The 24,179-nt window shown below is 36.0% G+C and overlaps 5 protein-coding genes across 6 annotated transcripts; 4 read left to right on the plus strand and 1 right to left on the minus strand.

Annotated features, from left to right (window-relative positions):
- Nucleotides 1-184: 184 nt before the first annotated feature.
- On the plus strand, nucleotides 185-2,354 carry LOC105121624 (wall-associated receptor kinase-like 15; the record flags this gene model as incomplete). Its single annotated transcript, XM_011020352.1, has 3 exons — nucleotides 185-1,001; nucleotides 1,134-1,190; nucleotides 1,981-2,354. Coding segments are annotated over 3 exons (909 nt in total), but the record flags the coding sequence as incomplete, so codon positions are not given.
- A 714-nt stretch (nucleotides 2,355-3,068) lies between these two features.
- LOC105121641 (probable inactive purple acid phosphatase 1) lies at nucleotides 3,069-8,564 on the plus strand. The gene is given in 16 exon segments (XM_011020374.1): nucleotides 3,069-3,389; nucleotides 3,578-3,767; nucleotides 3,975-4,066; nucleotides 4,206-4,275; nucleotides 4,372-4,494; nucleotides 5,003-5,095; nucleotides 5,361-5,490; nucleotides 5,877-5,958; nucleotides 6,283-6,415; nucleotides 6,842-6,981; nucleotides 6,983-7,045; nucleotides 7,124-7,249; nucleotides 7,530-7,587; nucleotides 7,589-7,846; nucleotides 8,147-8,292; nucleotides 8,294-8,564. Coding segments are annotated over 16 exon segments (1,872 nt in total). The 5' UTR covers nucleotides 3,069-3,345; the 3' UTR covers nucleotides 8,418-8,564.
- Nucleotides 8,565-9,200: 636 nt separating this feature from the next.
- On the plus strand, nucleotides 9,201-11,841 carry LOC105121650 (uncharacterized). Of its 2 annotated transcripts, none has more exons than XM_011020387.1 (4): nucleotides 9,201-10,271; nucleotides 10,443-10,585; nucleotides 10,619-10,864; nucleotides 11,048-11,841. In XM_011020387.1, the coding sequence occupies exons 1-4, from the start codon at nucleotides 9,548-9,550 to the stop codon at nucleotides 11,465-11,467; spliced, it is 1,533 nt and encodes a 510-aa protein (XP_011018689.1). In that variant the 5' UTR covers nucleotides 9,201-9,547; the 3' UTR covers nucleotides 11,468-11,841. The 2 variants fall into 2 exon arrangements, with proteins under 2 accessions (XP_011018689.1, XP_011018687.1); XM_011020385.1 differs by having other exon boundaries at nucleotides 10,443-10,582; nucleotides 10,616-10,864.
- A 369-nt stretch (nucleotides 11,842-12,210) lies between these two features.
- Nucleotides 12,211-15,575, minus strand: LOC105121656 (magnesium transporter MRS2-5-like). The gene is made up of 6 exons (XM_011020390.1): nucleotides 15,117-15,575; nucleotides 14,774-14,844; nucleotides 13,475-13,603; nucleotides 13,035-13,376; nucleotides 12,633-12,680; nucleotides 12,211-12,530 (listed from the first exon to the last, which is right to left on the minus strand). Exons 1-6 carry the CDS (start codon nucleotides 15,553-15,555, stop codon nucleotides 12,300-12,302), a joined length of 1,260 nt encoding a protein of 419 aa, XP_011018692.1. The 5' UTR covers nucleotides 15,556-15,575; the 3' UTR covers nucleotides 12,211-12,299.
- A 4,693-nt stretch (nucleotides 15,576-20,268) lies between these two features.
- LOC105128110 (uncharacterized) lies at nucleotides 20,269-22,083 on the plus strand. Its single transcript, XM_011029636.1, has 4 exons — nucleotides 20,269-20,272; nucleotides 20,352-21,123; nucleotides 21,497-21,679; nucleotides 21,891-22,083. Exons 1-4 carry the CDS (start codon nucleotides 20,269-20,271, stop codon nucleotides 22,081-22,083), a joined length of 1,152 nt encoding a protein of 383 aa, XP_011027938.1.
- The last annotated feature ends 2,096 nt before the right edge of the window (nucleotides 22,084-24,179 follow it).

Here is a 24,179-nt window from a genome sequence, read left to right on the forward strand (position 1 = left end):
GTACGTTGCTTTACAGCTAGAACCCACATGTGTCAGGTTTGCTTATTAGGAAGCAAAAGAACGAAATTGATCAGCTCCACCGAAAAGAACAACCAGCCCTCCTTCCAAACATAACTTCAATATTGTCTAGTGAAGTTTCCTCCGTGTTTTAAACTTATTGATTATTAATTCTCCCAAACTCTAACCAATACCATCAATCTCAAATGCTTGGATCGTCACCTACATTCTTCTTTCCCTCCCCATCTATTTCACCATCTCTGCTGCTGTGAATCCTATCCCAATAAATGGCACATGTCATGACACTTGTGGCACGATATCAGTGAAGTACCCCTTCGGCTCCGGATTTGGATGTGGGCACCCCGACTTTGCTAGATATGTAAGATGCAACGCCGGCACACTAGAGTTCTCTACCGGGACCGGCATTTACAATGTCTCAGATATCGATTACTCAAGTAGCACCTTAATTATCAGAGATCCCTTCATGTCTGCTTGTAGTTCAATGCAGAACTCAGGAAGCTTTAGCCTGGATCGAGCTAGTCCCTTCACTTTAACAGGGGAAAATATATTTGTTTTGCTTGGATGCTCTACCAATTCTCCTTTGTTTGATCCAGCTGAAGATTTGTGTGCTATGGGGTCGCGCTCCCGTGTATGTAGAGGACTATATTCTTGCAAGGGAGTGACAGGCATAGGGTTGCTACAGAATGCGCCACCTTCAACTTGTTGTGTTTACGAGTCACCTATTCAACTAGCAGGCTATACGTTGGATCTTCCAAAGCTCCAATGCTCTTCTTATACGTCAGTATACAGTTTTGGGGGAAGTGAGGGGGATCCAATGAAATGGAAATTTGGTATTTCTCTTCAATATAATGATTCATACTATTCTAATGTATGCAAGGATTGCGAAACCAGTGGGGGCTTGTGTGGGTTTACAGGTTTTGATCAGTCATTTGCTTGCGTTTATGAGAATGGGAAGAACACCTCAACCAGTTGTTTTGGCCAAGGTTAGTTCAAAGTTTACACTGTTCCCCTTTTCTGTTCAACCATGAAGTCTCATCCAGTAGGATAGGTGAGCTGTTCTTCATGTTCTCTTTCTGTACGAATCCGTGTGCTGATGCGTGCCTTTGATTGATTAGGCTATGAGTGGAGCGGGACACGGGAGTCAAAAAATCTAAACATGCTCAGCTTTGGAGGTATAGTGCCTTTTGTCAAGCCTTACTTTTAATTCCAATCAGCTTGAGCACAGAAAGTCTTCTCATGCTTTTGATTTTTTTGCTACTGTTTGCTTTACAAAATACCTTTTCCTGTTCCCGCAATTTATTCCGTTCAGTTTGTGCACAAGAAGTCTTCTCATGCTTTGGATTTTTTTGCTACCGTTTGCTTTACAAAATACCTTTTCCTGTTCCCGAAATTATATCTTGGAGATAAATCATGGCACCTAGCTAGTGAACGCAGATTGGCCAGGGAAAGGGGGGAAAAGGAACAAATAAAGGAAGAAGAGGTCATCAAACTCGTCTATCCGTTATTTATTTGTTGAATATACGCCTGGCATCTCGAATTGTTGCCTGCACAGATTTTCTTTTTTCTTCTTTTATTTTTGCTTTCTAAATGTGCTGTCAGCAGATTTAAAAGATGGCAGATCAAACACTGGTTCTAGCTTTTAGGGATGGTGAGATACAATTTCACAGGCCTAATTATGTGATTATTAAAAATTAAGCAACTGAGTCTATTCATGTCTTCAACCGATCACTGCTTATTGAAAGTAAAAAAAAAATAATAATAAGAGAGAAGAGAGCCATGCATAGGGTTTAAGCTGCAAAATGCTCTGATCTTTTCAAGCTTGTGGGACACTCGCCCCCAAACAATAAACGGGATGCTCATACTAGTTTACTTCTTTTCTGGTTGCTATTCTCGTTTCTTTACATATATGCCACTTACATGTGCCCATTACTTTCTCGTTTTTAATCTTCTATTGCTATCCAGGACTCTTGCTCTTGTGGCTGCTGATTTCTTTTTGAAGATTGAAAATGAAGATCTCCGAGAGCTGGCCTAGAGCTCTTAGGTCAAATGCAGCAATTCACTCTCTAATTGACAGAAAATCTTCTTGAAAATGTCCAGATTCTGCATTCTCCTAGCTTACTGCAATTCATGATTTTATGTTCCATTTTGTTAAAGGTTTAAAATGGATAATATGTCCTGGTTGACACGTAAAATATCAAATAAACACCATGATAATATGCATTCCCTGTCCTATGTATTTTCGTCAAGAAGGTTTCAATGTGAAAGAAAGAAGCAAGATTTGGAATCATTTGTCGAGGTTTTTATTTTATTTATTATTATTAGAAGTGTTAAAATTCTCTGTTGATCTTATTCATAAATTTCGCAATTGAAAATGATCTCTTGAAACTCTATTTGTTTTTTATGTTTTTATAAAACATCAATTACTAAGGATTCCAGTTCATTACTTGACTTGTGGTCTGCGCGGCAGTGCTCGTAAGTTTCAGATTGCAGAATTAAGCCAAGATATCAGTACTGCTAATCAGATTTTATTTTTCAATGAATAATTGGACTAAATCAGTTTTTACGTGTCTTACTAGTCTGTATGCTGGCTTCTATTCCGGGCCACCAAATTTTTTTTAAATATATATATAAAAAAATAGGTTTTAGAATTTTTTTGGTATTTTATTAAATTTAATAATTTTTTTATTAACATATTTTTTAGATATTATTATTAAACCTGATAATTTTTTAGGTTAATTGCTCGAAATCATAAATATAAAATATCATTCTATCATAAAAATCACATATATACCAGTTTAACACTGAGACAGAATTATGGTCTTAGAATAATATACTGCTCATACTTGGCTTCTAAGCAATGATTCCCCACCCCCATAAAAAAAAAAAAAAAACGAAAAGAAAAACTTCATGTAACTTCAAAGCATAACTTTTGATTTTATCCCATTCTAATAACAGAATAAATAACGGAATAAAAGGCACTACCAGCTAACTTTTTTTTATATATATAAAATAAAGAGAAAAAAGGCGCGCCTAATTCTCACTTTAGCGTGGCCCTTATTTTGGGGGCGGGGGGGCGGTGGTGTCCACGCCCCGTCTCATGCACCTGGCGATATAGTTCTCCGGCCAGGCAGCCCCGACACGGTTGTGGTTCTGCCCACCATTATCGGAAAGTTACTGGAATCTCCAAAAGAAGATTTCAAGCCTGTTCATATTTACCCTACAACTGCTATAATTTGCCATCTCAATTCCCACCCCTCCACATTCTCCTCCTACTTGCTTACTCCATTCATATTCAATCAAAGCTGCGACCCTTTTATTCTTTCTTTTATGTTTTACTATACGTTAACTAGCAAATTGGTCTTGTTTTACAGGTTAGTGATTTGTTTACTTCATTTCTTTTGCTTGATTATAGTTCAGTCCTAACGTTACTTTATATATTCACAGTACTGCTGGGTTAGTCTTTCTGTCATTGTTTAAAAAATAACCTCATCTCATGAGTTGTTTTACAGGATAGCTTATCATTTTTTATGGATTGATTTTTTTTTCTTTGAACTGGCAGATATTGGGTTCCGATGATGAGAGGATTAGGACTTGTATTCTTTGCATTTTTCTTGGTTCTCCCAACTCTTCTACGAGTGACAACTTCACATGGAGAGCAGCCTCTTTCAAGAATTGTTGTTCAAAGCACAGAACTTCATCTTAGTGAAAATGCTTATGTTAAAGTATCTCCTTCAATTCTTGGACTCAAGGTAGGCTTTTGCAGCACCGGTTCTTTTATTCAGCTTCCATATATGAACGAAGCTTCTTATTTTTATTGCAAGTTGGGTCCTTGTTATGTGTATATTTTGGTGACTGATATGGATTTGGGTTTTGAATTGAGTGATGCGATGACCGAGGTCTAACACTATGGAGAAAACAATTTGTTATGCGATTGAAAATTTCTTTCACTGTTGTAGGGGCAAAATTTTGAGTGGGTGACATTGGAGTATGCTTCTCCAAACCCATCAATTGATGACTGGATAGGAATGTTTTCTCCTGCTGATTTCAGGTTACGGATTTTTTGCATTTTGAAACTGGCCCGGCTTCTTGATTTTTGCTATTTTCAAAATCTGGGACTGGTGAGTGTTTGAATAAATTCAACACATCATGTACCGATTTGACAGTGCTTACTTTTTATCAATTTCCAGTGCCTCCACCTGCACCCCTGATGATGGCTCGAAGTTAGCTCCTTCATTTTTGTGTACCGCACCTATTAAGGTTCATCCTGGCCTCCCTGCCGCGAGATTTTTGCTCTTTAATGTATCTCTTTCTTGAAGTGATAAGGGATACCAATACACTTGATTAATCTTGCGGTATCAGTATGCAAACTACAGTAGTCCAGGATACAGAAAAACAGGAAAGGGGTCGTTGAGGCTTCAGTTAATTAACCAGAGATCAGGTTTCTCTTTTGTGCTTTTTTTTGGAGGTTTATCAAATGCATGCTTCTGACTTTCTATGCTCTCTTTACTTGTAAGGTGATAAATAAATAATTCCACATTAAGTAATTGGCACCAATGATTGATTTTCCAACTAATGTTCTTTTCATATTTCAATTCTGTTGTGTAAAACTTCCTTCCTAATTCACTTCTGCGGAGCTCATGCAAGGAAGAACAGTATAATAATCGCTTTCCATCATTGTATCACAAGCTTAACTAATGTTACTTTGTGTGTGTGTGGGAGATTGTTGGTATGTTAGTCTCTCACTGCTGCATGTAGGAGTTTGATTCTTACACATTTCCTTCTATTTTGAAGTATCAGCTGGAAGGCCTTAAGGATGCAAGCATTTATTTGGAAAATATTTTGGTTGAATATGTGCACTTTTTTTCTCACTGTTTCGCTGTTATCCATAATCTCAAATTTATTTGATGAGTATAGTTTTTTGGTTGCATTCCACCATGGTTAATCATGCTGCAAATTTGATCTAATTATCTGTTCTTTCATATAGCCCAAGCTGATGGCAGTATCAAATAAAGTTGCTTTTACCAATCCAAATGCACCAGTTTACCCACGCTTAGCACAAGGAAAGATATGGAATGAAGTAAGCCTAATTTTCCTTTCGTTTCTATCCAAAAGTTCACATGTGATACAGAGGAGAATCTGAAGTTCTTCGTTGCATGTATAAAAACTTGAAACAGCACAGGGCTTTTATTATCACATTTTTTGATGAATTATTCATGAATGTTGCAAGCTTTTAGAAATCAAGGATCTTTTCATTGTCGCCTCAGTTTATACAATATATTTTATATTGTAGTCAAGCTAACTCTTCTTCGACATTTTAACTTTGTTCTGAACTTCAAACTCAGATGACTGTAACATGGACAAGTAGATATGGGATAAATGAGGCAGAACCCTTTGTTGAATGGGGTCGAAAAGATGGTGATCGTATGCATTCCCTGGCTGGGACACTGACTTTTGATCGTAACAGCTTGTGTGGTGGGTGGCTCTTTTACATTGTGAACTTAGATCTGGCTAAAAGTGAACTTAGAATGAAAGCCCTTTGTCTATCTTGGTTACGATTATCTATGCAAAGAAGTGTACATCAGCTAGAATTGGCATGTCAGAGATGCTATGCTGTCTCTTTTTTTACTGGAAAATAGAAAAAACCACTCCAACAGATTTAGCTGCATTATGTTGAGTTGGTTAGCATATTGGTAAAAATTTATCAATTTAGTTTAATCCTAATTATCTGAGCTTGCACCTTTAACTTGGTTGTTCTCTAGATCTTTTAATGTTTACCATATGGTTGGCTTTCTTAAAAACGTTTTGATTGCTTCTTTTCCATGGATAGATGATTCACCTTGTCAGATGTATATGGGCAGGTGCACCAGCAAGGACGGTTGGGTGGCGTGATCCTGGATTTATACACACAAGTTTTCTGAAGGAGTTATGGCCCCATGCTGTGTATGTCATACCTTATTGCAAATTACAATGTTCTGTGGACCAATGTTGATTTCTGGTGTGCTAACTTCTCTTGAAATAATAAATGGCCAAGCTCTGTTGATAGGAATGGATTAACGTCATTTATTATGCATGCACGAGCTGCATTAGTTATATACAAATATTTTTGGTTTTTAGAATTGTTTGATGAAGTGATGGTTTCCAATAGAGCACTTAGAGGATAGTAAAGAAAGCTACCTCACATCTAATATTATGAGCATTTCAAAACTAATCATCTGAACAAGATTAGCACTGTGTTAAAGATCTACTGCCTTATTGATTATGCAGGTATACATACAAGCTTGGGCATAAATTATTCAATGGTACATACGTTTGGAGTCAAGAGTACCAGTTTAGAGCATCTCCATATCCTGGTCAAAGTTCTGTACAATGTGTTGTTATTTTTGGAGACATGGGAAAGGTTGAAATTTTCTCCCAAATATTATGCATATCTAAATATAGAATCGCATCCTTAACAGATATTCTCATCAGGAACATTAATAACTTGCAAGATATGCACACTGATGTTGCAATTTTTAAATAACATTTCTGGATTTGGTGCCCCAACACACATAACTTTCTTTTTTTAATTTTCCAATTTATATTTTTCTCACTCCTTTAAGAAAATATGCATCATTATCGTGTCTAAATGACATAGATTACTGATATCTTTCTTCAATAACTTTATACTTGTGTCAACGTCACTGTATGCCATAAAGCTATATCTTCTTTCACAGTTTCAAGGAGTGTAAAGCTTTTCCTTTGTTTTTTTTTGAATGATTAGAGATAGTAAGCAAATCATTGCACAAGCATTGGTGCACTTTATGAAGTACTTTTTACTTTGCAGGATGAAGCTGATGGCTCCAATGAATATAACAATTACCAGCGAGGCTCCCTTAACACCACCAAGCAGCTTATTCAAGACTTGAAAAACATTGATATTGTCTTCCACATTGGCGATATATGCTATGCAAATGGGTATCTTTCTATGGGACCAGTTTACTGCACAGGTTGAGCCAATTGCATCAACTGTTCCTTACATGGTTGCAAGGTTTGTCACAATTTTTTTTTCTGCTTGTATTATTCACCTTCTTCATCTTATATGGTGATTTTCGTTGTATTATTTCAGTGGTAACCATGAGCGTGACTGGCCAGGAACTGGATCCTTATATGGAAACTTGGATTCTGGAGGAGAATGTGGTGTGTTGGCTGAGACAATGTTCTATGTCCCTGCTGAGAACAGAGCTAATTTCTGGTATGGGAAATTTTTCAGAACAAACTTTAATATAATTAACCTCGAATGTGTTATGATTATTCTCACTTCTAATTTAGTTCAAACCTCTTTAATGGTAAACAAAGAACAAAAAAACTGTGGCTTCTTTGGTTTCTTCCTCAGTGGAATCTGTTATTCTGAGGTTTTTTCTTAGACATTTCAGTTATTTTTTCTTATCCTAGAAGAACATGCCATTAATGGATTCCTAGTTTCTGCTGCAATGCTTAGTGGATATGCTGATCCTCTGTATCCCTGCTTCCAGGTATTCCACTGATTATGGCATGTTCAGATTTTGCATAGCTGATACAGAACATGATTGGAGGGAGCCGGGAGGGAACAGAGCAATACAAATTTATTGAGCACTGCCTTGCTTCTGTTGATAGACAAAAGCAACCCTGGCTAATTTTCCTTGTGCATCGGGTGCTTGGTTGTTCTTCTTCCACCTTTTACGCTGACGAAGGATCATTCGAGGAACCTATGGGAAGGGAGAGCCTGCAAAAACTTTGGCATAAGTACAGGGTTGATATAACCATATACGGTCATGCTCACAATTATGAAAGGACATGTCCCATTTACCAGATATGCAAAAAAGTTCCACTTGTGACACTTGAGCATGTTATTTCCCTTTGCTTTATCTGCATTAATCTGAAAGTGAAGGCATTTCAATTTAAAAGTGCTAAGCCTGGCAGTCCAAGCCTGTAAGCAATAAGTGAGTGCACAACAGGCTCTCAACGTCAGTTTATTTCTAGTAAAAATTGTCAATTTACTCGATGTTTATGTATGTCAAGTATTGTCAAATGAACCTGCAACCTGGATTTATATACTCAACACCTCACTTACCATTGGACCTAATTTTGTTTTTCCTGTTTATTGCCATAGAATATTTGCACAAGCAAAGAGAAATCCCACTATAAGGGCACCTTAAATGGAACAATACATGTTGCGGGTGGAGGAGGAGCAAGCGTTGCAGATTTCACCACCAGTACTACTACTTGGAGTTACTTTATAGACCACGATTACGGATTTGTTGTTGGAGTACAAGAAAAGCAGGGATGGGAAGGTTTATGACTCTTTCAAGATATCTCGGGGCTGCAGAAACATCACGGTCTGCACCGTGGACAGCCGCCCAAGCATGACCCTAGCATCTTGACCTGCATTGATGAAGAAAATTCTTTGAGCATTGTTTGTGGATTTGTAGTTTTTTGTTGTAGAACGCTGGCCTTTTGCTGTGTGTTGTATAATCATATAATAGTCATTTAGTGCTCTGAATAAAACATCCTCCCTGACTCGTATTTCATTTTCTTTTTTCTTCTTTTTGAAAAAAAATGAAAAAGCAGTAACCATTAAATTACAAAAATCACAAGACTGAAAAATGTCAAGAGGCAGTTGCTCTGATTTACAAATTCATTTATATACGACCATGAAGACCGGTAAATACCTACAATTTCAGCAATTTATTTATAAAATAAAAACCTTATTTGTATCAAATAATCCAAATCCAATTAGTGGCCCGTGTCCATGTGCGGTACGCTTGGTGTTTTTTTTTCTTGGAGGGGGTGAGATGACAATTTCACCCAACTCGTCAAATGTTTGATGTCGCTAGATTAACTTACCGTCTGATCGTGAAAGTGTTCGCCTGGCCTTCATTTGATTCCAGTCTATATTTCTTCATGTTTTATAGTTAGCATTTTTCTTTTTTTGCTCGAAGTACTGTCTGGATTCCTAATTAGGCCATATTATTGGTAGCATTTGTTGGTGATAGATGATATAATAAAAGGACCTGCTGTTTCAGCGCATGATATGACCTGCCCATAACATTTTCTGCGACGGGGCATTGAACATTCCAGGCCACGTTCTTTTTGTTTGTCAGTAGATGGATAACAAGAAGATACCAATCAACAATTTACGTGTGTATTTTTTTTCCTGGGTGATAAAAAATTAAGTGGCTTGGAATTCTAGAAGTCGAACCATATGGCGCCAAAGAGTGCTTTTCAAGGCTTTTTCATGGCGCAAAATCTTGTTTGCATTCTTCCCCAGCCAAAGCTGCAATATTGAACGAATCTTTCTTTGGCAAAATGCTTCTCTTTGTTTCCCTTTGTGTTGATGTCTTGATCTTGTATTTTTCAAACAAGTATGTTCAGTTTCTTCTTCCATTAGGTTTTTGCTCTCTCATAAACCCTGCCTACTTGTTATTTAGTGGCTTTAATTTTAGATCCTAACTTGATTGTCGTTCTTGGAGTCTATTGTTGATTGATTTCTTTGTTAAGAGAAAGGCTGGTTATGGATTTATGGGTAGTAGCCGTAGCTGCTGGTGCAGGATATGCAGTAAAAGCTAATTACTTCAAGAATTCTTCAGCAAGGTTAAGAGAACGCTCATTTGAATCCTTTTCTTTGGATTATTTTCACAGCCAATCCCAGTCCTGGAATTTACTGCAACGAATACGGGAGCAAACTTGCCCCTTTTGCAGATTAGGCGTCTGCAAGCATTCAGCAACAGATGAATCATTAGGTAGAGATTTTATAGGGGTTGCAAGTAGTAGTGCTACTAAAGGCGAAATACAGTTACAGAGTCATCGGCCTTATGGAAGGGGTTACTTTTTTTATTTATCTAGTGAATTGTTGCCTGATTCTATCGAACGAGAAGTGAGTTCGTTTCGAAGGTTAACAGCGGACAGGCAACTTGGGAATGGGTCTAGAGGGTACATCAATAACCTTGATTCTTCAGATAGTATCCTCACTCCTGAATTGTATGGAGGAGACATTGGATTTGAAGAAAATGAATATGCTTCACTACCATCTTCATCTATAGAAATGGCACAGCTATCGCCGATTGGAAGCTGGATAATGAGAGGTAGCCATGATTTTGGACAAGAGATGCCGTCAGAGAAAGAAAAGGGATCGTTGATGCTTACTAGAAAACAGATGCAGTATTTTGACATGGGACAGTATAGGCGATTGAGCAGGTCAGGTAGAAGGGTAACTGGTGGATTGTTTTATTCACAAGGTTGTGTTCTTTTCCACATGTTCTCAATGAGGTTGCTTTACATTTTCATTTCTGACGTTTTTGGTTCCATTGAATTTGGTTTCTTAGTCCAAATGCTGATTATATGGCTGCATGTCTTCCTTTGAAGTAAACTTTTCCTTCTGTTTGAGCTTCGGGCTTTCCTTTCTGCAGGGTCTTATGATAGAATGCTTCTTTTCTTCCTGGGGATAACTGTTGGAATAGTGTCGCATGTTGCCGCAAATAAAAGAGAAGTGGACTACTTAAATGAATTGTTGAAGCAGAATGAGAACTTGGTCCAGGATTTAAACGAGGAACTTAAAATTAAAGACCAGTTAACAGTGAAGGAACTTGTTAGTGAGGGTTCAAGCTTCCAGGGAAAAACTGAAAAGCCAAGCAACAGCGCATCAAGTGAAGTTTCCACGAAAAAGGAATCGGGTAAGTCTATAAAATTTTACGGCAGAGAGCCAGACGATGAGAAGGCAGCGAACTCCGAGGCAATGAGTAAAATTGAGGCAGAGCTTGAAGCTGAACTAGAGAGGTTGGAGCTTAACATGAAATCATCTAGTTTAGAGAGAATGCTCGATTTAATTGAGGTAATTTTGTTAGACTCGATGGATCTAGTTTAAGTGAGTGATAAGAAGTCAAGACCTAGCTATACCTTGTCTGTTATGATTCAGTACTTGGTTTAAACAAAGTTCCAGTTTCTGTTGCATATCTAGTCTATTTAAACATGTTTCTTATTGCATTTACACTTCGTTTTGCGCTGTTGTCTGCAGATGGATCCCAACTTTGAGCTTGATGTTAAGGGAGATCTAAGCCCAGACGAGGGTCATAAGAAACCTGACGATTTATCCGATTCAGACGATGACGCAAGTGGGAGTTCTACTAATCCCATTGATACAGCGAACTATGCCGTATCACATAAGGAGCTCAGCTTGCGTCTTCATGAGGTAATTCAATCAAGGCTGGTAGTCCGGATCATGGAACTCGAGGCTGCACTTGAAAATAGCCAGAAGAGGTTACATGCCTTGGAGTCGGATAGCACAAGCCCTAAGATGGACTTGCATGGTGAAGTAGAATCATCATCTATACAGCAATCCCCGAGCTTCACTGGTGAAGGCAATGGCGTACACTACCAATTCGCTACATCAGGGAAAGCTGATAGACTGAACACGAGAACAACAGTGTTCTCTTGAATTCTCAATAAATGCTGTCCTTGATGATCGATCCAACAGGGATAATTGAGTACCACTATAATACTAGCGAAGAAAAATGTACAATTTTATCCTAAAACATGCACTATCCTCTCCTCAAATTGTCCGGATCCAATATGAGGAAAATAGTTTAGTCACGGAAATTCCAAAGCCACCCATAGCTTATTACCCTATAAATTCACCCAGAAAATGTCCTTCCAATAGTAGGAGGTGGTTGCTTTGTTTACCAGGAAAGAAGAGCCTATGGTGTTACAATAGAAAAGGCCTACGCTGCTAGTTTTTTTCAAGCATTATAGTTCAAAGGAGAATAGCTGTACTGTTGAAATGGACAATTTTATCCAGAGCTTCTTGTCACATAATAGCCTGCATTCGACGCAGGGTACATGAGCTATGCCTGAACTTTAACAAGCAAACAGGCCTCGAACCCTTGATACACTATCCCAATTACAATTAGCAGAGATGATCCTCGGATCAAACGTATAACAAAGCCGCTTGCAGACCAGGCACAGTGTGCTTTCCCTAGGCCAGATATTTGCCTTATAAGAAATGTGATGCCAAACCGCCAGAAGACTGGATCCTCGTATCACATTGATGAGGACCTCCAAAATTATGGACTTGAGCAAGCATTTACACACCTCAATAGAGAACCTCATGCAATGCATGTATGCTTACCATCATAGAACAAGCCCCTGTCATCTTGGAAGAGCATAAATTGACCCAGAGAGTGAGAAGAAAATCAAATTGAATCATGGGTTTCTATGAAAGAAATCAAGTGTTTGTCTCCATTGGAGCAGCCTGTGCTATAAACTGAAGTTTATAATGGGAAGACCTTCTTGTATCTAAAATAAAACAAGAAACAAAAATACAAGAATACACATGCAAGACCAGTTATAATCAGAACCCAATTAAATGCATACGGGTAATCAAAAATTGAGGCTACAAAGTTCATCCCAAATATTCCTGTCACAACAGCAAATATTGTAGTCACAAAGGTAGCAGCAGTAAGAAGCAACTCGAATTGAATCAGTTGGTTCTGGACATTGCCCTGTATATATATGAGACAAAATTTATATCTCATGTTTTTTTCATCATCAAAAACGGAAATGAAAAGCACAGAAAGAAATTAGAAGTCATCATTACCCCTTACCAGTTTAATGTTGATCAGATCTTCTGTGTCATCTATGTATTCTTTGAGCTGCAATGTTTATAGAACAATTAATATAATCATGCAGTAAATATTATTGCACATCACTACGCACCTACTTTGAAATACAAGCATCCTTTTAATGTTAAGACACCATAGTTTCCATTTTAGAACCTATAAAATTTCCAAGTAACCTGGGCTGGTTGTGTGTTTCAGCTTGCTGCCAAGAGGGGCATCCTGATTTAATTGGTGGATTGTCAAAATCAAAATATTGGTTGATTTTAGTCATGCATGCCTTATACCTTAGGTCAGTTGTAGGATATCAATTAGCAAGCACTATCCAATCACAGCAACTCATATACAAAAATCTAGATAAGTTCAAAAACATGTTATGCAGGAACACACCGAGAACAACTTGCTAAGAGTGTTGTCGATAGCAGCAAAGTATGCTTCAAGTAACATTTCAAGTTGGTCAATATTCTCGCCATTACTGGATGAACTCATCAAGCTTCCATGTTTACTTGGACTTATATTGCTAAATGCTCTCTGCAATTTCTGGGCTCCACTAATTGACCTTACTGGCGAAACAGGGGCAGATTTTGAAACCACTCTGCCCTCACTTGGAATATCATTTTGAAAATACATATCACCAAGAGCATAAGCTTCTGATCTCTCTCTTTTCTCTGTCAGATACATCTCAGCCATGTCACCATCATCATCCATGAGATGTTCTATCTCATCATGGACCTACAATTTCAATCTCAAAGCTAACATATGGAGGAAGAAACCGGAAGAAGACAATAGATAACCAAGAGAAAAGGGGAAAATAAGAGGATTAAATTTACCCTCTGAACTCGCTGAGTCAATGCAAGGAGGTGGCCCTTGAGTCTACGGACACGTTCCAGATTATGAGTATTAATAGATGTTGCTAGTTCATCCAATACCGGATATACCTCCAATTCCAGATCTTTTACCTATCAACCCAAAACTCCTGAATGTGAGGAAGTTACCCACAATTTTTCAAATTTCAAACTGCCAGTTGATCTATTGCTTTTATTGTGTATACTAAGGCCCATTAACTACCACTGGTTTGCCAAAGCAAATTCCAGGGAGAGAGGTGTTTCGAAAAATGATCTTGAGCATTAGAACATTTACGTAAAGCGACCAGTCTGAATTGTAGCCCAAGAATTCCGTCATACATAAAGCTATTGTTAAATGGCTGCCCACTCTTAACCCACATAGTTTCTAGAACTGCATTTGGTCAAATCCACCATCCAAAAACAAGTGACAAGTAACAACCATGCATGCAAAAGCATTGAGAGGCAGTTTACATATTCAACTCTCCTAAACCATTTTTCTTTCTTTCATAAGCTATATGTATTTATTCTAGTGGATGTTATAACAGAGAGGGATTCAATTAGGCCCTCCAAGATGTTGTGAACTTCAACTTTCTCAGCATCAGTTGATCATGCAATGAAACGATATAGTATGCACCAAATAGCTACCATGGCTGGTCAATACAGTGCATGCCCAAAATTATCAAATGGCAACAGAACAACAATATTTTAACCAGAGTACTAATGAAAGGCAAGCTGAGTCTCCACACAGGTACCGCAGAAGAGAAAAGGTGATGCACCCTTAAGGTAACAGCACATGAAATTACTCCTCTTTCAGAGTACAAGATAAAAACATCAGACCAGCAATAAAACTGTCTTCAGGTCTCGAGTATAAGTTAAAAGTGTCAAACCAGAAAAGACTGACTGCAGCACATGCCAATTCTATTTTTCCAGCATCAATAAGTTTGATGCAAAGAGGGAATATCAAGTTCGATTCTTGCATTGCAAGCATCTCAAACTTTCAAAAACCACAATATTTTATATTAAGAAAGGGCATTGATTTAAGATTGCCAATTCCATACCACGTGGAAAGTCATCTTGGCAAGTGAAAACAATCTTGGTACATGGATTATCTTTACAAGATTAACTTTTGATTGGAAGACTGGCTTCTTTTTCCACAATGACATCATTGATTTCTAAAGGCTCAAGGGCTTTACTTAATTGGTCTGTGAGTGTGCGTGGGCAACATGTTCAGAAAAAGATGGAAACACTTTCCTTAATAGCTAGTGGCTCGTATTGTTAGCATACCTGAGCATCAAGAGACATGCAAGTTAGATCCAAAGCCAATTCCAGAGCTCTGAATTCAAACGGCAAGTCCTCTGAATCAAATCAAAAGTAATTATATACAGCTTGTACAGCATGACTTTATAAACTTCAAGAAGTAAAAAATAGTCATAATTGTGAGTAACAGAAATCAGTTTGAAAAAAATTGAACTGAGCAAACTACTGTTGCAAGCGAGAAGCTCTACAGTTTCAAGCCCAGTTAATCAAAAGAAATTCAAGTTTTAAACTCCATCTATCTGCCTACAACAAAGCAACCAAATGCTTCAAGGCCATAGAAACAACTGTTCCAAATTAGAAATATCTTTACCTGCTTGTTCTCGATTTTTCTGAAGACGTTTGCAGAATTCTGACATGTACTGGACAACACATCCATCCAGGGAATTCATCAGGATAACCTCATCCGCTGTGATTATACATCTAATCTGTTCAAGACTGACCACAATAGCCTTCTCCCGACCTAAGATTGTAGAGGGATAAATAAAAAGAGGGTCCAAAAGGCGCAGATCCCTGGAAGGCAGAGAACAATGTCTCATTATGGTGGCCTTGTCAAGCTCCAAAATCTTTGAGTTCCCATCCTGATCAATCTTTATCCATGAACGATTTCCATGACCATGACCTCTCTTCTTTAGGCCTGGAAAGCCAGACCCACGATTACCATACCCATCTAAATTAAGCCTTACATTGCCATGAGAAGAAGCAGGTTCAGGAACACCAGCTGGTGCATGTAGACCTTGGAATCCTTCCATTGGACATCAACTTTCCTTCTTTTGGTGCCAAGTCAAAATTTCGTAGAAGGGTGATGGCCAACACTCATTGGATGATTTTAATGCGCCAATCTATGAAATATGAGTTAGTCAAAAAAGATTCAGCAATAGTTATCCATGTTCTTCTTACATTTCCGGGTTAAACACAGACCTGAAAAGTAAAGCAGCTTATAATTATTATAAACCCTATCAGTTCATCAATTGAAATGCACATCAGTTCCCATGAAAGAAAGTAACATCCTTCAATTAATAATGAATGCGATAAAACGAATCCTTCTGGTAGCTAAGAATAATCAAAAAGCGAAAGACTGAAACTTTGACGCACATAAATCTGCAGTTGACATTTCAGGAGGATGGTGATGTGTGAGGGTGGGCAAACGTGATTACTCATGGGTGTTTCAGTAAAAGAAATCCAGAATTGACACAGGCCATCTCTTACTCTCTGCGAAAAGTAACAAATTTCTTTAATTATTAAAACCCAGAATAAAACTCCACAGAAACAAGAGCAAGAATCAATTACACCACAGTTCTTGCTTCTAATCACATGTAATGATTAACATTACCACGACATCAATTTCTGTAAAAACTGTACATTAGACAGATAAGAGGACAAAACCCCGTTACTTCCTTCCAAGGTTTTTGATCGATATAAAAGGAAAGCCTACGAAAGAACACACCCACACACACACCAGCATGATGACAGATGAACCCAGGAAGGAGAGACGAGAACTGGTACCCTTTTCAAAAGAAAAAATCGTTTAAATTTCCAGGCTGCAGGGTGGAAACTGGTGAGATAGAAAGAATGCAAAAGATTATTCTCTTTGTAAAGAGATCCAGCCGATGAGAACTGTGTTTTCTCGCAGTAACCATGAAAGAGAAGCAAATGTGCCAGCGCCGTTTTTGCCACTCCCGCTGCCTGAATTTTATATGCTGCCCACAGCCGGACGAAACAAACTCAAACCTTCCGTTTTATAAGCGGTTTGTAATTAATTATGCTATAATTGAATTGAATTATAATATTTAATTTAAAAAAATTGAATTCATACGAGATAAGATTTAATTCAAATGTTTTTCGAAAAAAATGGATAAGCGTTTTTAGAAAATCGGTTTTAGCATTAAGTATAGCAAATTAAATAAGTAATATCTTTATATTATTTTTATATATTAAATTCTGTTTAAAACTCAATTCCCAACATTCAAAATAATTTTAAATATAAAATTTTATTAAAAAATAAATTTAAAATGTAGCTCTATTTATATTTTTATTTTTATAACTAGTCACTTTTTAAAAATAACTTCTGTTATTTTTAAAAAAAATACATGAAGTATGTTATGATTGAAAAAAATCATCTGGTTTAATTTTAATGTTTTACATGGAAAAATAATATTTTTTAAAAATAAAAACTAATTTAATAAAGAAAGAGACATTGTATAACATGATTGACAACAAAGAATTGTTAACTAATTACCGTTGAATTAGTGAGAACTAGTATTAAAATATTCATTGATTTCGTGATAAATTATAATAGGAACTCTATTGTATTTGGTATTATATTTAAAAAGTGTTTTTAAAAAAATTTAAATTTATTTTTTATTTTAAATTAATATATTTTTTATATTTTTAAATTATTTTAATATATTAATTTTAAAAATGATATTTAAAAAATAAAAAAATATTAATATATTTTTTAAAATAAAAAATATTTTAAAAAATAACTATAACTATCTCATATCTATATATCTTGATATTTTTAATATCCCCAACTCCTTCTTAAGCTGTGAACAGCCAAAAAAGTTGGTTTCAAGTTTTTTTTTTAATTATTGTTATAATTATACTTGGGATTTTATAGGTTCACAAACTTATAATAGATCGCCATGACAAAAGGAACCGGAGTGTATATTTTATTTCCTGAATTATTAAGATTCTTATTTTGAATTTTAAGGGGATGTTGGGGTTTTTGTAGGACACATTACAGCCCCGCGCGTTCAATATTCTATTTGATATAGATCTATCTATTGTTGTCTGTAATTTTGATATCTCGTTCACCATCACGAAAAACTTAATATTACAGCTGGAAATTAAGCTACTTTCGGTATGATAGGAAAATACACACACACAAGAAATATTTCTATGTCGCTCTTAATACTTGTTTTTCTTTAGGAAAAATAATCTCTTTACTAAAAGATTAAAAAAAATCATTGTTTTAATAGAGAAAACTAGTTTATTGCTGGTGTTTTCATTGCGGATTGCATCTGAATTTGAATTTCTTGCATAGTAAAAAAATAATATATAGATTATTAAAAATTTGTTGATATTATTATTAAATTTAGTATAACTGTTTAAGCTTGAAAAATCAACCCAACTCTTTTATTAATATTTTATATATCTTTTAAATCCATAATTCAAATTATAAATTCTATTATTTATTATCAATTTAATATCAAATAATAAAATTTAATTAAAAAATCTCATATTAAATAATAAAATCACTACAAAAATAAAAAGATATATAACTCAATATAATGTTTCAAACTTGAGAAATTCAAACCAAGATTTTTGATTAATAAATAGTTAATATTTCTTATTAAGATTCATATAAATTGAATTAATATTTTTATTATATAATAAAAATATAAAAATTAAAAATTTTACACATGAAAATTAAAAAAACAAAAACAAAAGTGTTAGTCCAATTGTACTGGCTAGGCTAGGCCCAAGAAAGGTTCATGAGCCTGGCCCATGTATTTTCATTCATCATTTTTTCTTAAAAAGAAAGCACAACACGTGGTTCGTGGTTGATTAAAAGGATATACGACGTCCAGAGAGTCCAGACTCAAAACAGTGATCTCGGTTATGTACAACGCGCGCTAACTACTTGAGCCACAACGTGAAACTTGCAACATCCCAATCTAAAAAATATATTAACCTAATTTAAACAGTGAAACCTTCGCTCCAGTTGTTTTGATAATTAATATGAATTTTTTTTATTACTCTCTTGAGATGAAACATTTACTAAAAACTTGGTCTGCTAAAAGCAAATAACAGCATTCATCAAATGATATAAAAGAAGAACCCGTGATTAGTTCATCCACCTAGAGTGGAAAATTGGATCTGGAGGAGGAGGAGGCTAAATCCAAAATCCGATCTACAGATTCACTACCTCCACTTTTATTTCTTCTTCTTCTTCCGCCATTTTTATTTTTTTCCGGCGAGAATTTCTTCCTTTTTGACAACCAATCAATCCCGTTCCTTCCCTGTATAAAGAGGGCCACTAGAAAGTATAAATGTAAAATGACCTGACAGCCCCTCACTCGATGACATGGCACATTCCCATTAGTCAAGATTAAAATCCAAAAATAAACTCCAAGTACCCTTTCATTAACTGGAAAGAGGAGGAAAGATGGCGCGAAAGATTTCCATAGTTAGTTAGAAATCCCTGAACTATAGCAGAGCCTTGTATCATCAGATGATTCCCGTTCTCCTTCTTTCTTGCTTCCTTAATTTCCTACCTACAAACCTCAAGAAAAAGAAGAGGGGGATTCATCTCTCAGAACAACAGCAATTTAGGCCGTTCATTTTCAAATCAAATCTCAGGTACGGAACATTCTTTAAATCACTGCAAATGATTTTTCTTTGATTTTTCGTTTTGTTTTCGTTTGGTTATTTTAGTATAGATATAGAGAGAAGCAAATTAATTAATGAATAATTAGCTGCGGATGATTCGTAAAAGTAAGCTCTTATTCTTGTTTTGTTGAATAGCCAGAGCTGCTTCTTGCATGTTGTTTCGTTTAAGAGGATTAAGGAAATGAGATATAAAGGAATTTTATTTAGCGTTTGAGTTGTTATGATCGAAGTTGTGGCACAAAAGACGTCAAACAGAATACGATTGGCTTTTAATCTGTGTGGAAATTATCGGAATTTTAAAGATGTTATATTTGGTGGTTGGCAGTTTAGTTTCATAGTGTTTGTGAATTAGCATACATGTCAAGGAGATTGCAAGAAAATAGTTTTTTTTTTATTATTAAAACAAAAGGAAAAGAAGAGAGGAAGAAGAGAGAGATTACTAGTAGAGGTGCACTTTACCATATCTAAACTTGAATCGTACTTGTTTATGTATTAATTATCCAATCCCCTCTCCCTCTCCCTCTCCCTCTCCCTTGAATTTGATTTTATTTTGTTATATATGGGTTCTTAATTTCTTAAACTGAGTATCACAGCGAATTAAATCTTTCCATTTTTTTTAATTAGTTGTTGATATTACCCGGCTAATTGTATCCTGTACAGTTACATGTGTATAGGTCTCTCTGTGAAAGAAATTGTTTTCATTTCATCAAGCAAGCTCTTAGCTGTGTATGTGTGGTAAATTGTGAGATTGAGATACCTTCAATTTTGTCACATTTTCATACTCAAAAACTTTATCCTGCAGGGTTCCTAGAGTAATAGAGTACTAAAAACTAAGCTGGATCAGATTAATGTTTTTCAGTTATGGACTTGGAACATGGAAGCGGAAGCAGCAAGCAATCGGAATCATATCCAGAGGTTAGTGATGGGAGCGGAACCAGGGATCATGAAGATACATATCCAAAGCTTGGTGTTTGGGTTGGGAGTGGTGACAAGCTTCAGAGAGACCCAGAGAAAATTGCTGGGACCGAAAGCAGTAAAAATTCAGAATCAAATCCCGAGTTTATTAATGGATGTGTTAGTAGCAAACAAAGAGAGTTAAAACTGGAATTTACTGCTACAGAAGGGGATCTTTACATTCCATTTGTAAAGTCAGGTCCTTCCTCTTCCTCGCCTTCCTCTGCTTCATCCCTTAGTTCATCTAGCTCATCATTGTATGATCTATTTGATGTGATCGCAAAAGAAAGCGCTGACCCTGGAGCATGCACTGATTTTGATTCACCCAACAAAGCTCACGAGATTACTCAACCAGCATCAGAAGATCATGAGAATGATACTTCCATTGAAAATTCTCACAAATCAAAAGAAAGTGAGCGTGGCTCTTCAGATCGCACGCTAACATTCCCAGTTTCTGAGGCCGCTCACGAATCCCTGGTGCACAACATGCCGCCAACACAATCCCCTCCTCTCCAAGTCATGGAACGACCAGAAGGATATGATCCTTCTAGGATTCCATCATCCGTCTTTGAAAGAAATAAAGGTCCAGCACCAATGGATTGGAGCGTTGCTTCCAATGAATCATTGTTTAGCATTCACGTAGGAAACAATAGTTTCTCCAGAGACCATGTTGTATTGTTGGGCGATCTGGGATTGTCTGGAGACATTAAACAGTCAGGTGAATTGATCATGTTCAGCCCACCCGCTACAAAAGCAATGGTGGCCACTGATAATCAGTCTTCAGATCCTGCCTTGGAAACCTACACAGAGAAGGGTGGAGCAAATGGAATATCAGATAATACTATCAAGGATCCCGCAGAATATCAAAATAAGGAAAATAAACCAAACCAAGCTGTATCCTGGAAGTCTCCTAGAACTTCCAACCTTTCATATGAAAGTGGAGACAGTGTCGAGTCCTTTTCTTTTCCAATGTAAGCTGCTCCCATTCTCTATATGCAAACACATGAATACTATAATTCATGCGCGCTCAACTTTTACGTATTACTTCTATTGGGCATAAAGACTGGTGGACTCTCGTTATTCATGCATAATATACATATCCATACCATATCTTTGTTTACATTCACATTGCACACAGTGAATACATGGATGCTTGTATGTTTGCGACTTCTTGTGTGAATTCAGTCCAGACAGAAATGCCTCTGGACTTGGCATGCTTGTATTTCATGCATGTAAACAAGATGTCTAGATTTACTCTGCAATTATATTCACGTGTGTGCCTAATTAATTAGGACTCCGCAAGCCTAATGCTTTGTCAATGAGGAATATACCTTTGTGTTGCAGAAGAAAGAAGAAATATGCATGGCCATTTTGCTACTTTTCTAGTTGTAGCTGGGCGCTCTGCTACTGTAAACGGCCAAGGTGCTACTTTAGGTGGCCAAGCTGCTCGTGTTCTTATTGTAGCTGGGCGTTCTGCTATTATTGGAACTGTGGCCGAAAGGGATGGTGTTGTCATAAATATTCTGCGTATGCTCCTCTCTCTCATTGTCAATCGATAACAATCAAGAAAATAGTAAATTCTGTCTTGTTAATTTTTTCCAACCGCCATGATTAATACCAATTACGTCACTTATGTTCATATATGATTCACAACTATTGCCATTTCATCTACATTATAAAACAAGTTTTATAATAACACTTTGTAATCTCATGATCTATATTTCTTGGGGTTTTGCAGTTTGGCAGATGGGATGAGAAATGGTTCCCTGAAAGCAGGTATTGAGCAGCGGCAGCAGCATCTGGAGTCACCGTCTGCCCCAGTGAGTCAAGAATCGGCTTCATGTCATTGGTGTCATTGCTTTTCATGTTGTTCACGGGGTTGTTCTTTCAATTGCTGTTGCTCCTGTCGAAAAATCAAGTGTTGCTGTTAGAATTGGCTCCTTACTCATATGATGGAAGAGTGCATCTCAGCTCCTAAGGCGCTTCCTGTTTAAAATGCAAGCCTGAGCTGTCCTTAATTAAGGTTCTGGTGATTAAGTTAAAATTGGGACATTGACGGTGGTTGCTACTTAATCATCACGAGGCCTCTTGAAAATGCAATTGTTATCCATGTGCGTTGTTCTTGGCGCGACTACGAGGAAACTTGTTCTTTTCAAGACAGGAAAAAAGGAAGGCGCTGAGGAACGGTAAGGAGAACCTCTAATCCTTTGCCTGTATGATGTTTCCTCCTGGAATTTCAGGATGATTCCTCCTTGAATCGGAGCTAGTTTATAACTGATTCTATCTTTTTTGCGTCTATATTGCTGTAAATTAACCTTTAATTTAATAGCCCTCTAGTTGTATTAGACGACTGTTTTCAAGCATATGCATGGTGTGATTGTGATGATATTACTCTATCTGTACATGAAGTGATGAATGAAATTTTAAATGGTGGTGACTGCATGCATCGGAGCATGGTAGGAAATATATGAAATATCTACAATTCAGGGGGGGTCCTTAAATAAGTGTATTATCATAGAGAGAGGGCGGGAACATAAGATCGCTTATGAAAGTCTTCTTCTTCTTCTTCAGTTTCATGCTTTTCATCATTTGTTTTTCTTTGATGCCCAGCATGATAGCGCATGTAGATACGACTGATCTTCTTTCCAATTGGTTGAATCATAATGGTAGTTTTGGGGATAGATGCTTTCATAGAGGTGGGTATGGTTATGAATTTATTGGGGAAAATAGGTACAGCTTGAGTAATCATTTACATAATACAGGTATCGAGTCTTTCTTACAAAAATAACCAGGTCTTATGTATCGATGCCCTTGTCCAGAACCAACAAGAGATGTTGGATGAATGTATAGAAATTTGTAGAATGATATTAAAGGTTCATCCACGTATTAATATAAATGTTTTCGATGTATAGGATGCTCTACTTGAATTCATGCCTTGTAAAGAAATATCTCGCCAGGAGCTTGGGCCATCACTACTGTTTTTGTCAGCGGAACAATTCTTTCGTCCTCCAAATACAATGAAATTGGAAACATTTATTCAATAATTGTACTATACTGTCTTTAATATCTATTAGCTTTTTTATTTTTCCAAGTTATGACAATAATGTGGCTCTGTAGCTCTATTCTTCGCCATGTTCTGTCGTATCATACGTCGAGAATGCACAACCCAACGCATTTTTTTTTAACAATGTTAACTAGTTTGGATTCTTGCTGGCATTGCATTGAAGATTCTCGCTCATCCTCCTCAATAGATTTTATATTTGGTTTAACATATGATAATATTATTTAAAAATATGTATGTTGGAAATGGAGTTTTAAATCTGTTGTTGAATAATTAGTCTCCAGTTCTTAAAATGATAGTTGACAGCAACATGGCTAATATAAGATTAATGGTCTTTTTATTTCCCCTAAAATAATTTTTAATTTTTTTATATAGATCAACGTCCATAAAATTGATGAATGAAAAATATTTTTTTATTAAAAAAATTAACTTGATTTTTAGAAAAGTGTTTTTCTTTTATTTTGAGTAAAAAATATTTTCTAGAAATTATAAAAATTTTAAAATATTATATTATATATTAAATATATCAAATTTAATTCTAAAACTTTTGATGGCAATATATTTTGTTTGAATTTTTTTTTTCAATGCATCTCTCAAAATTTGATTTGATTTAATTTTAATATTAACTTTGATTCTTATTTTTATGATTGTTATTTACTTTTCTCTTATCATTTTTTAATTAAATTTTTTTATCTATCAAGGATAGTCTTTATTATTTTGATTGTTAGTTATTTTATTTAAAATAATTTATGAAATTATTATTATTATTATTTTAATTTATCTGTTAGATTTGATTTTTATTATTTTGATTATTATTTATTTTATTTAAGATAATTTATAAAATTAGATTTTTTCAATTCCATTTTCATTCAATTTTTTAATTTGTAAGATTTGTTTCTTATTATTTTAATAAAATTAAAAAATAATAATAAATTATTTTTCAGCTTATTTTCTATAATATAACTA

This window comes from Populus euphratica, unplaced genomic scaffold (assembly GCF_000495115.2).
Source record: "Populus euphratica unplaced genomic scaffold, PopEup_1.0 scaffold1.1, whole genome shotgun sequence".
Classification (NCBI taxonomy): Eukaryota; Viridiplantae; Streptophyta; class Magnoliopsida; order Malpighiales; family Salicaceae; genus Populus; species Populus euphratica.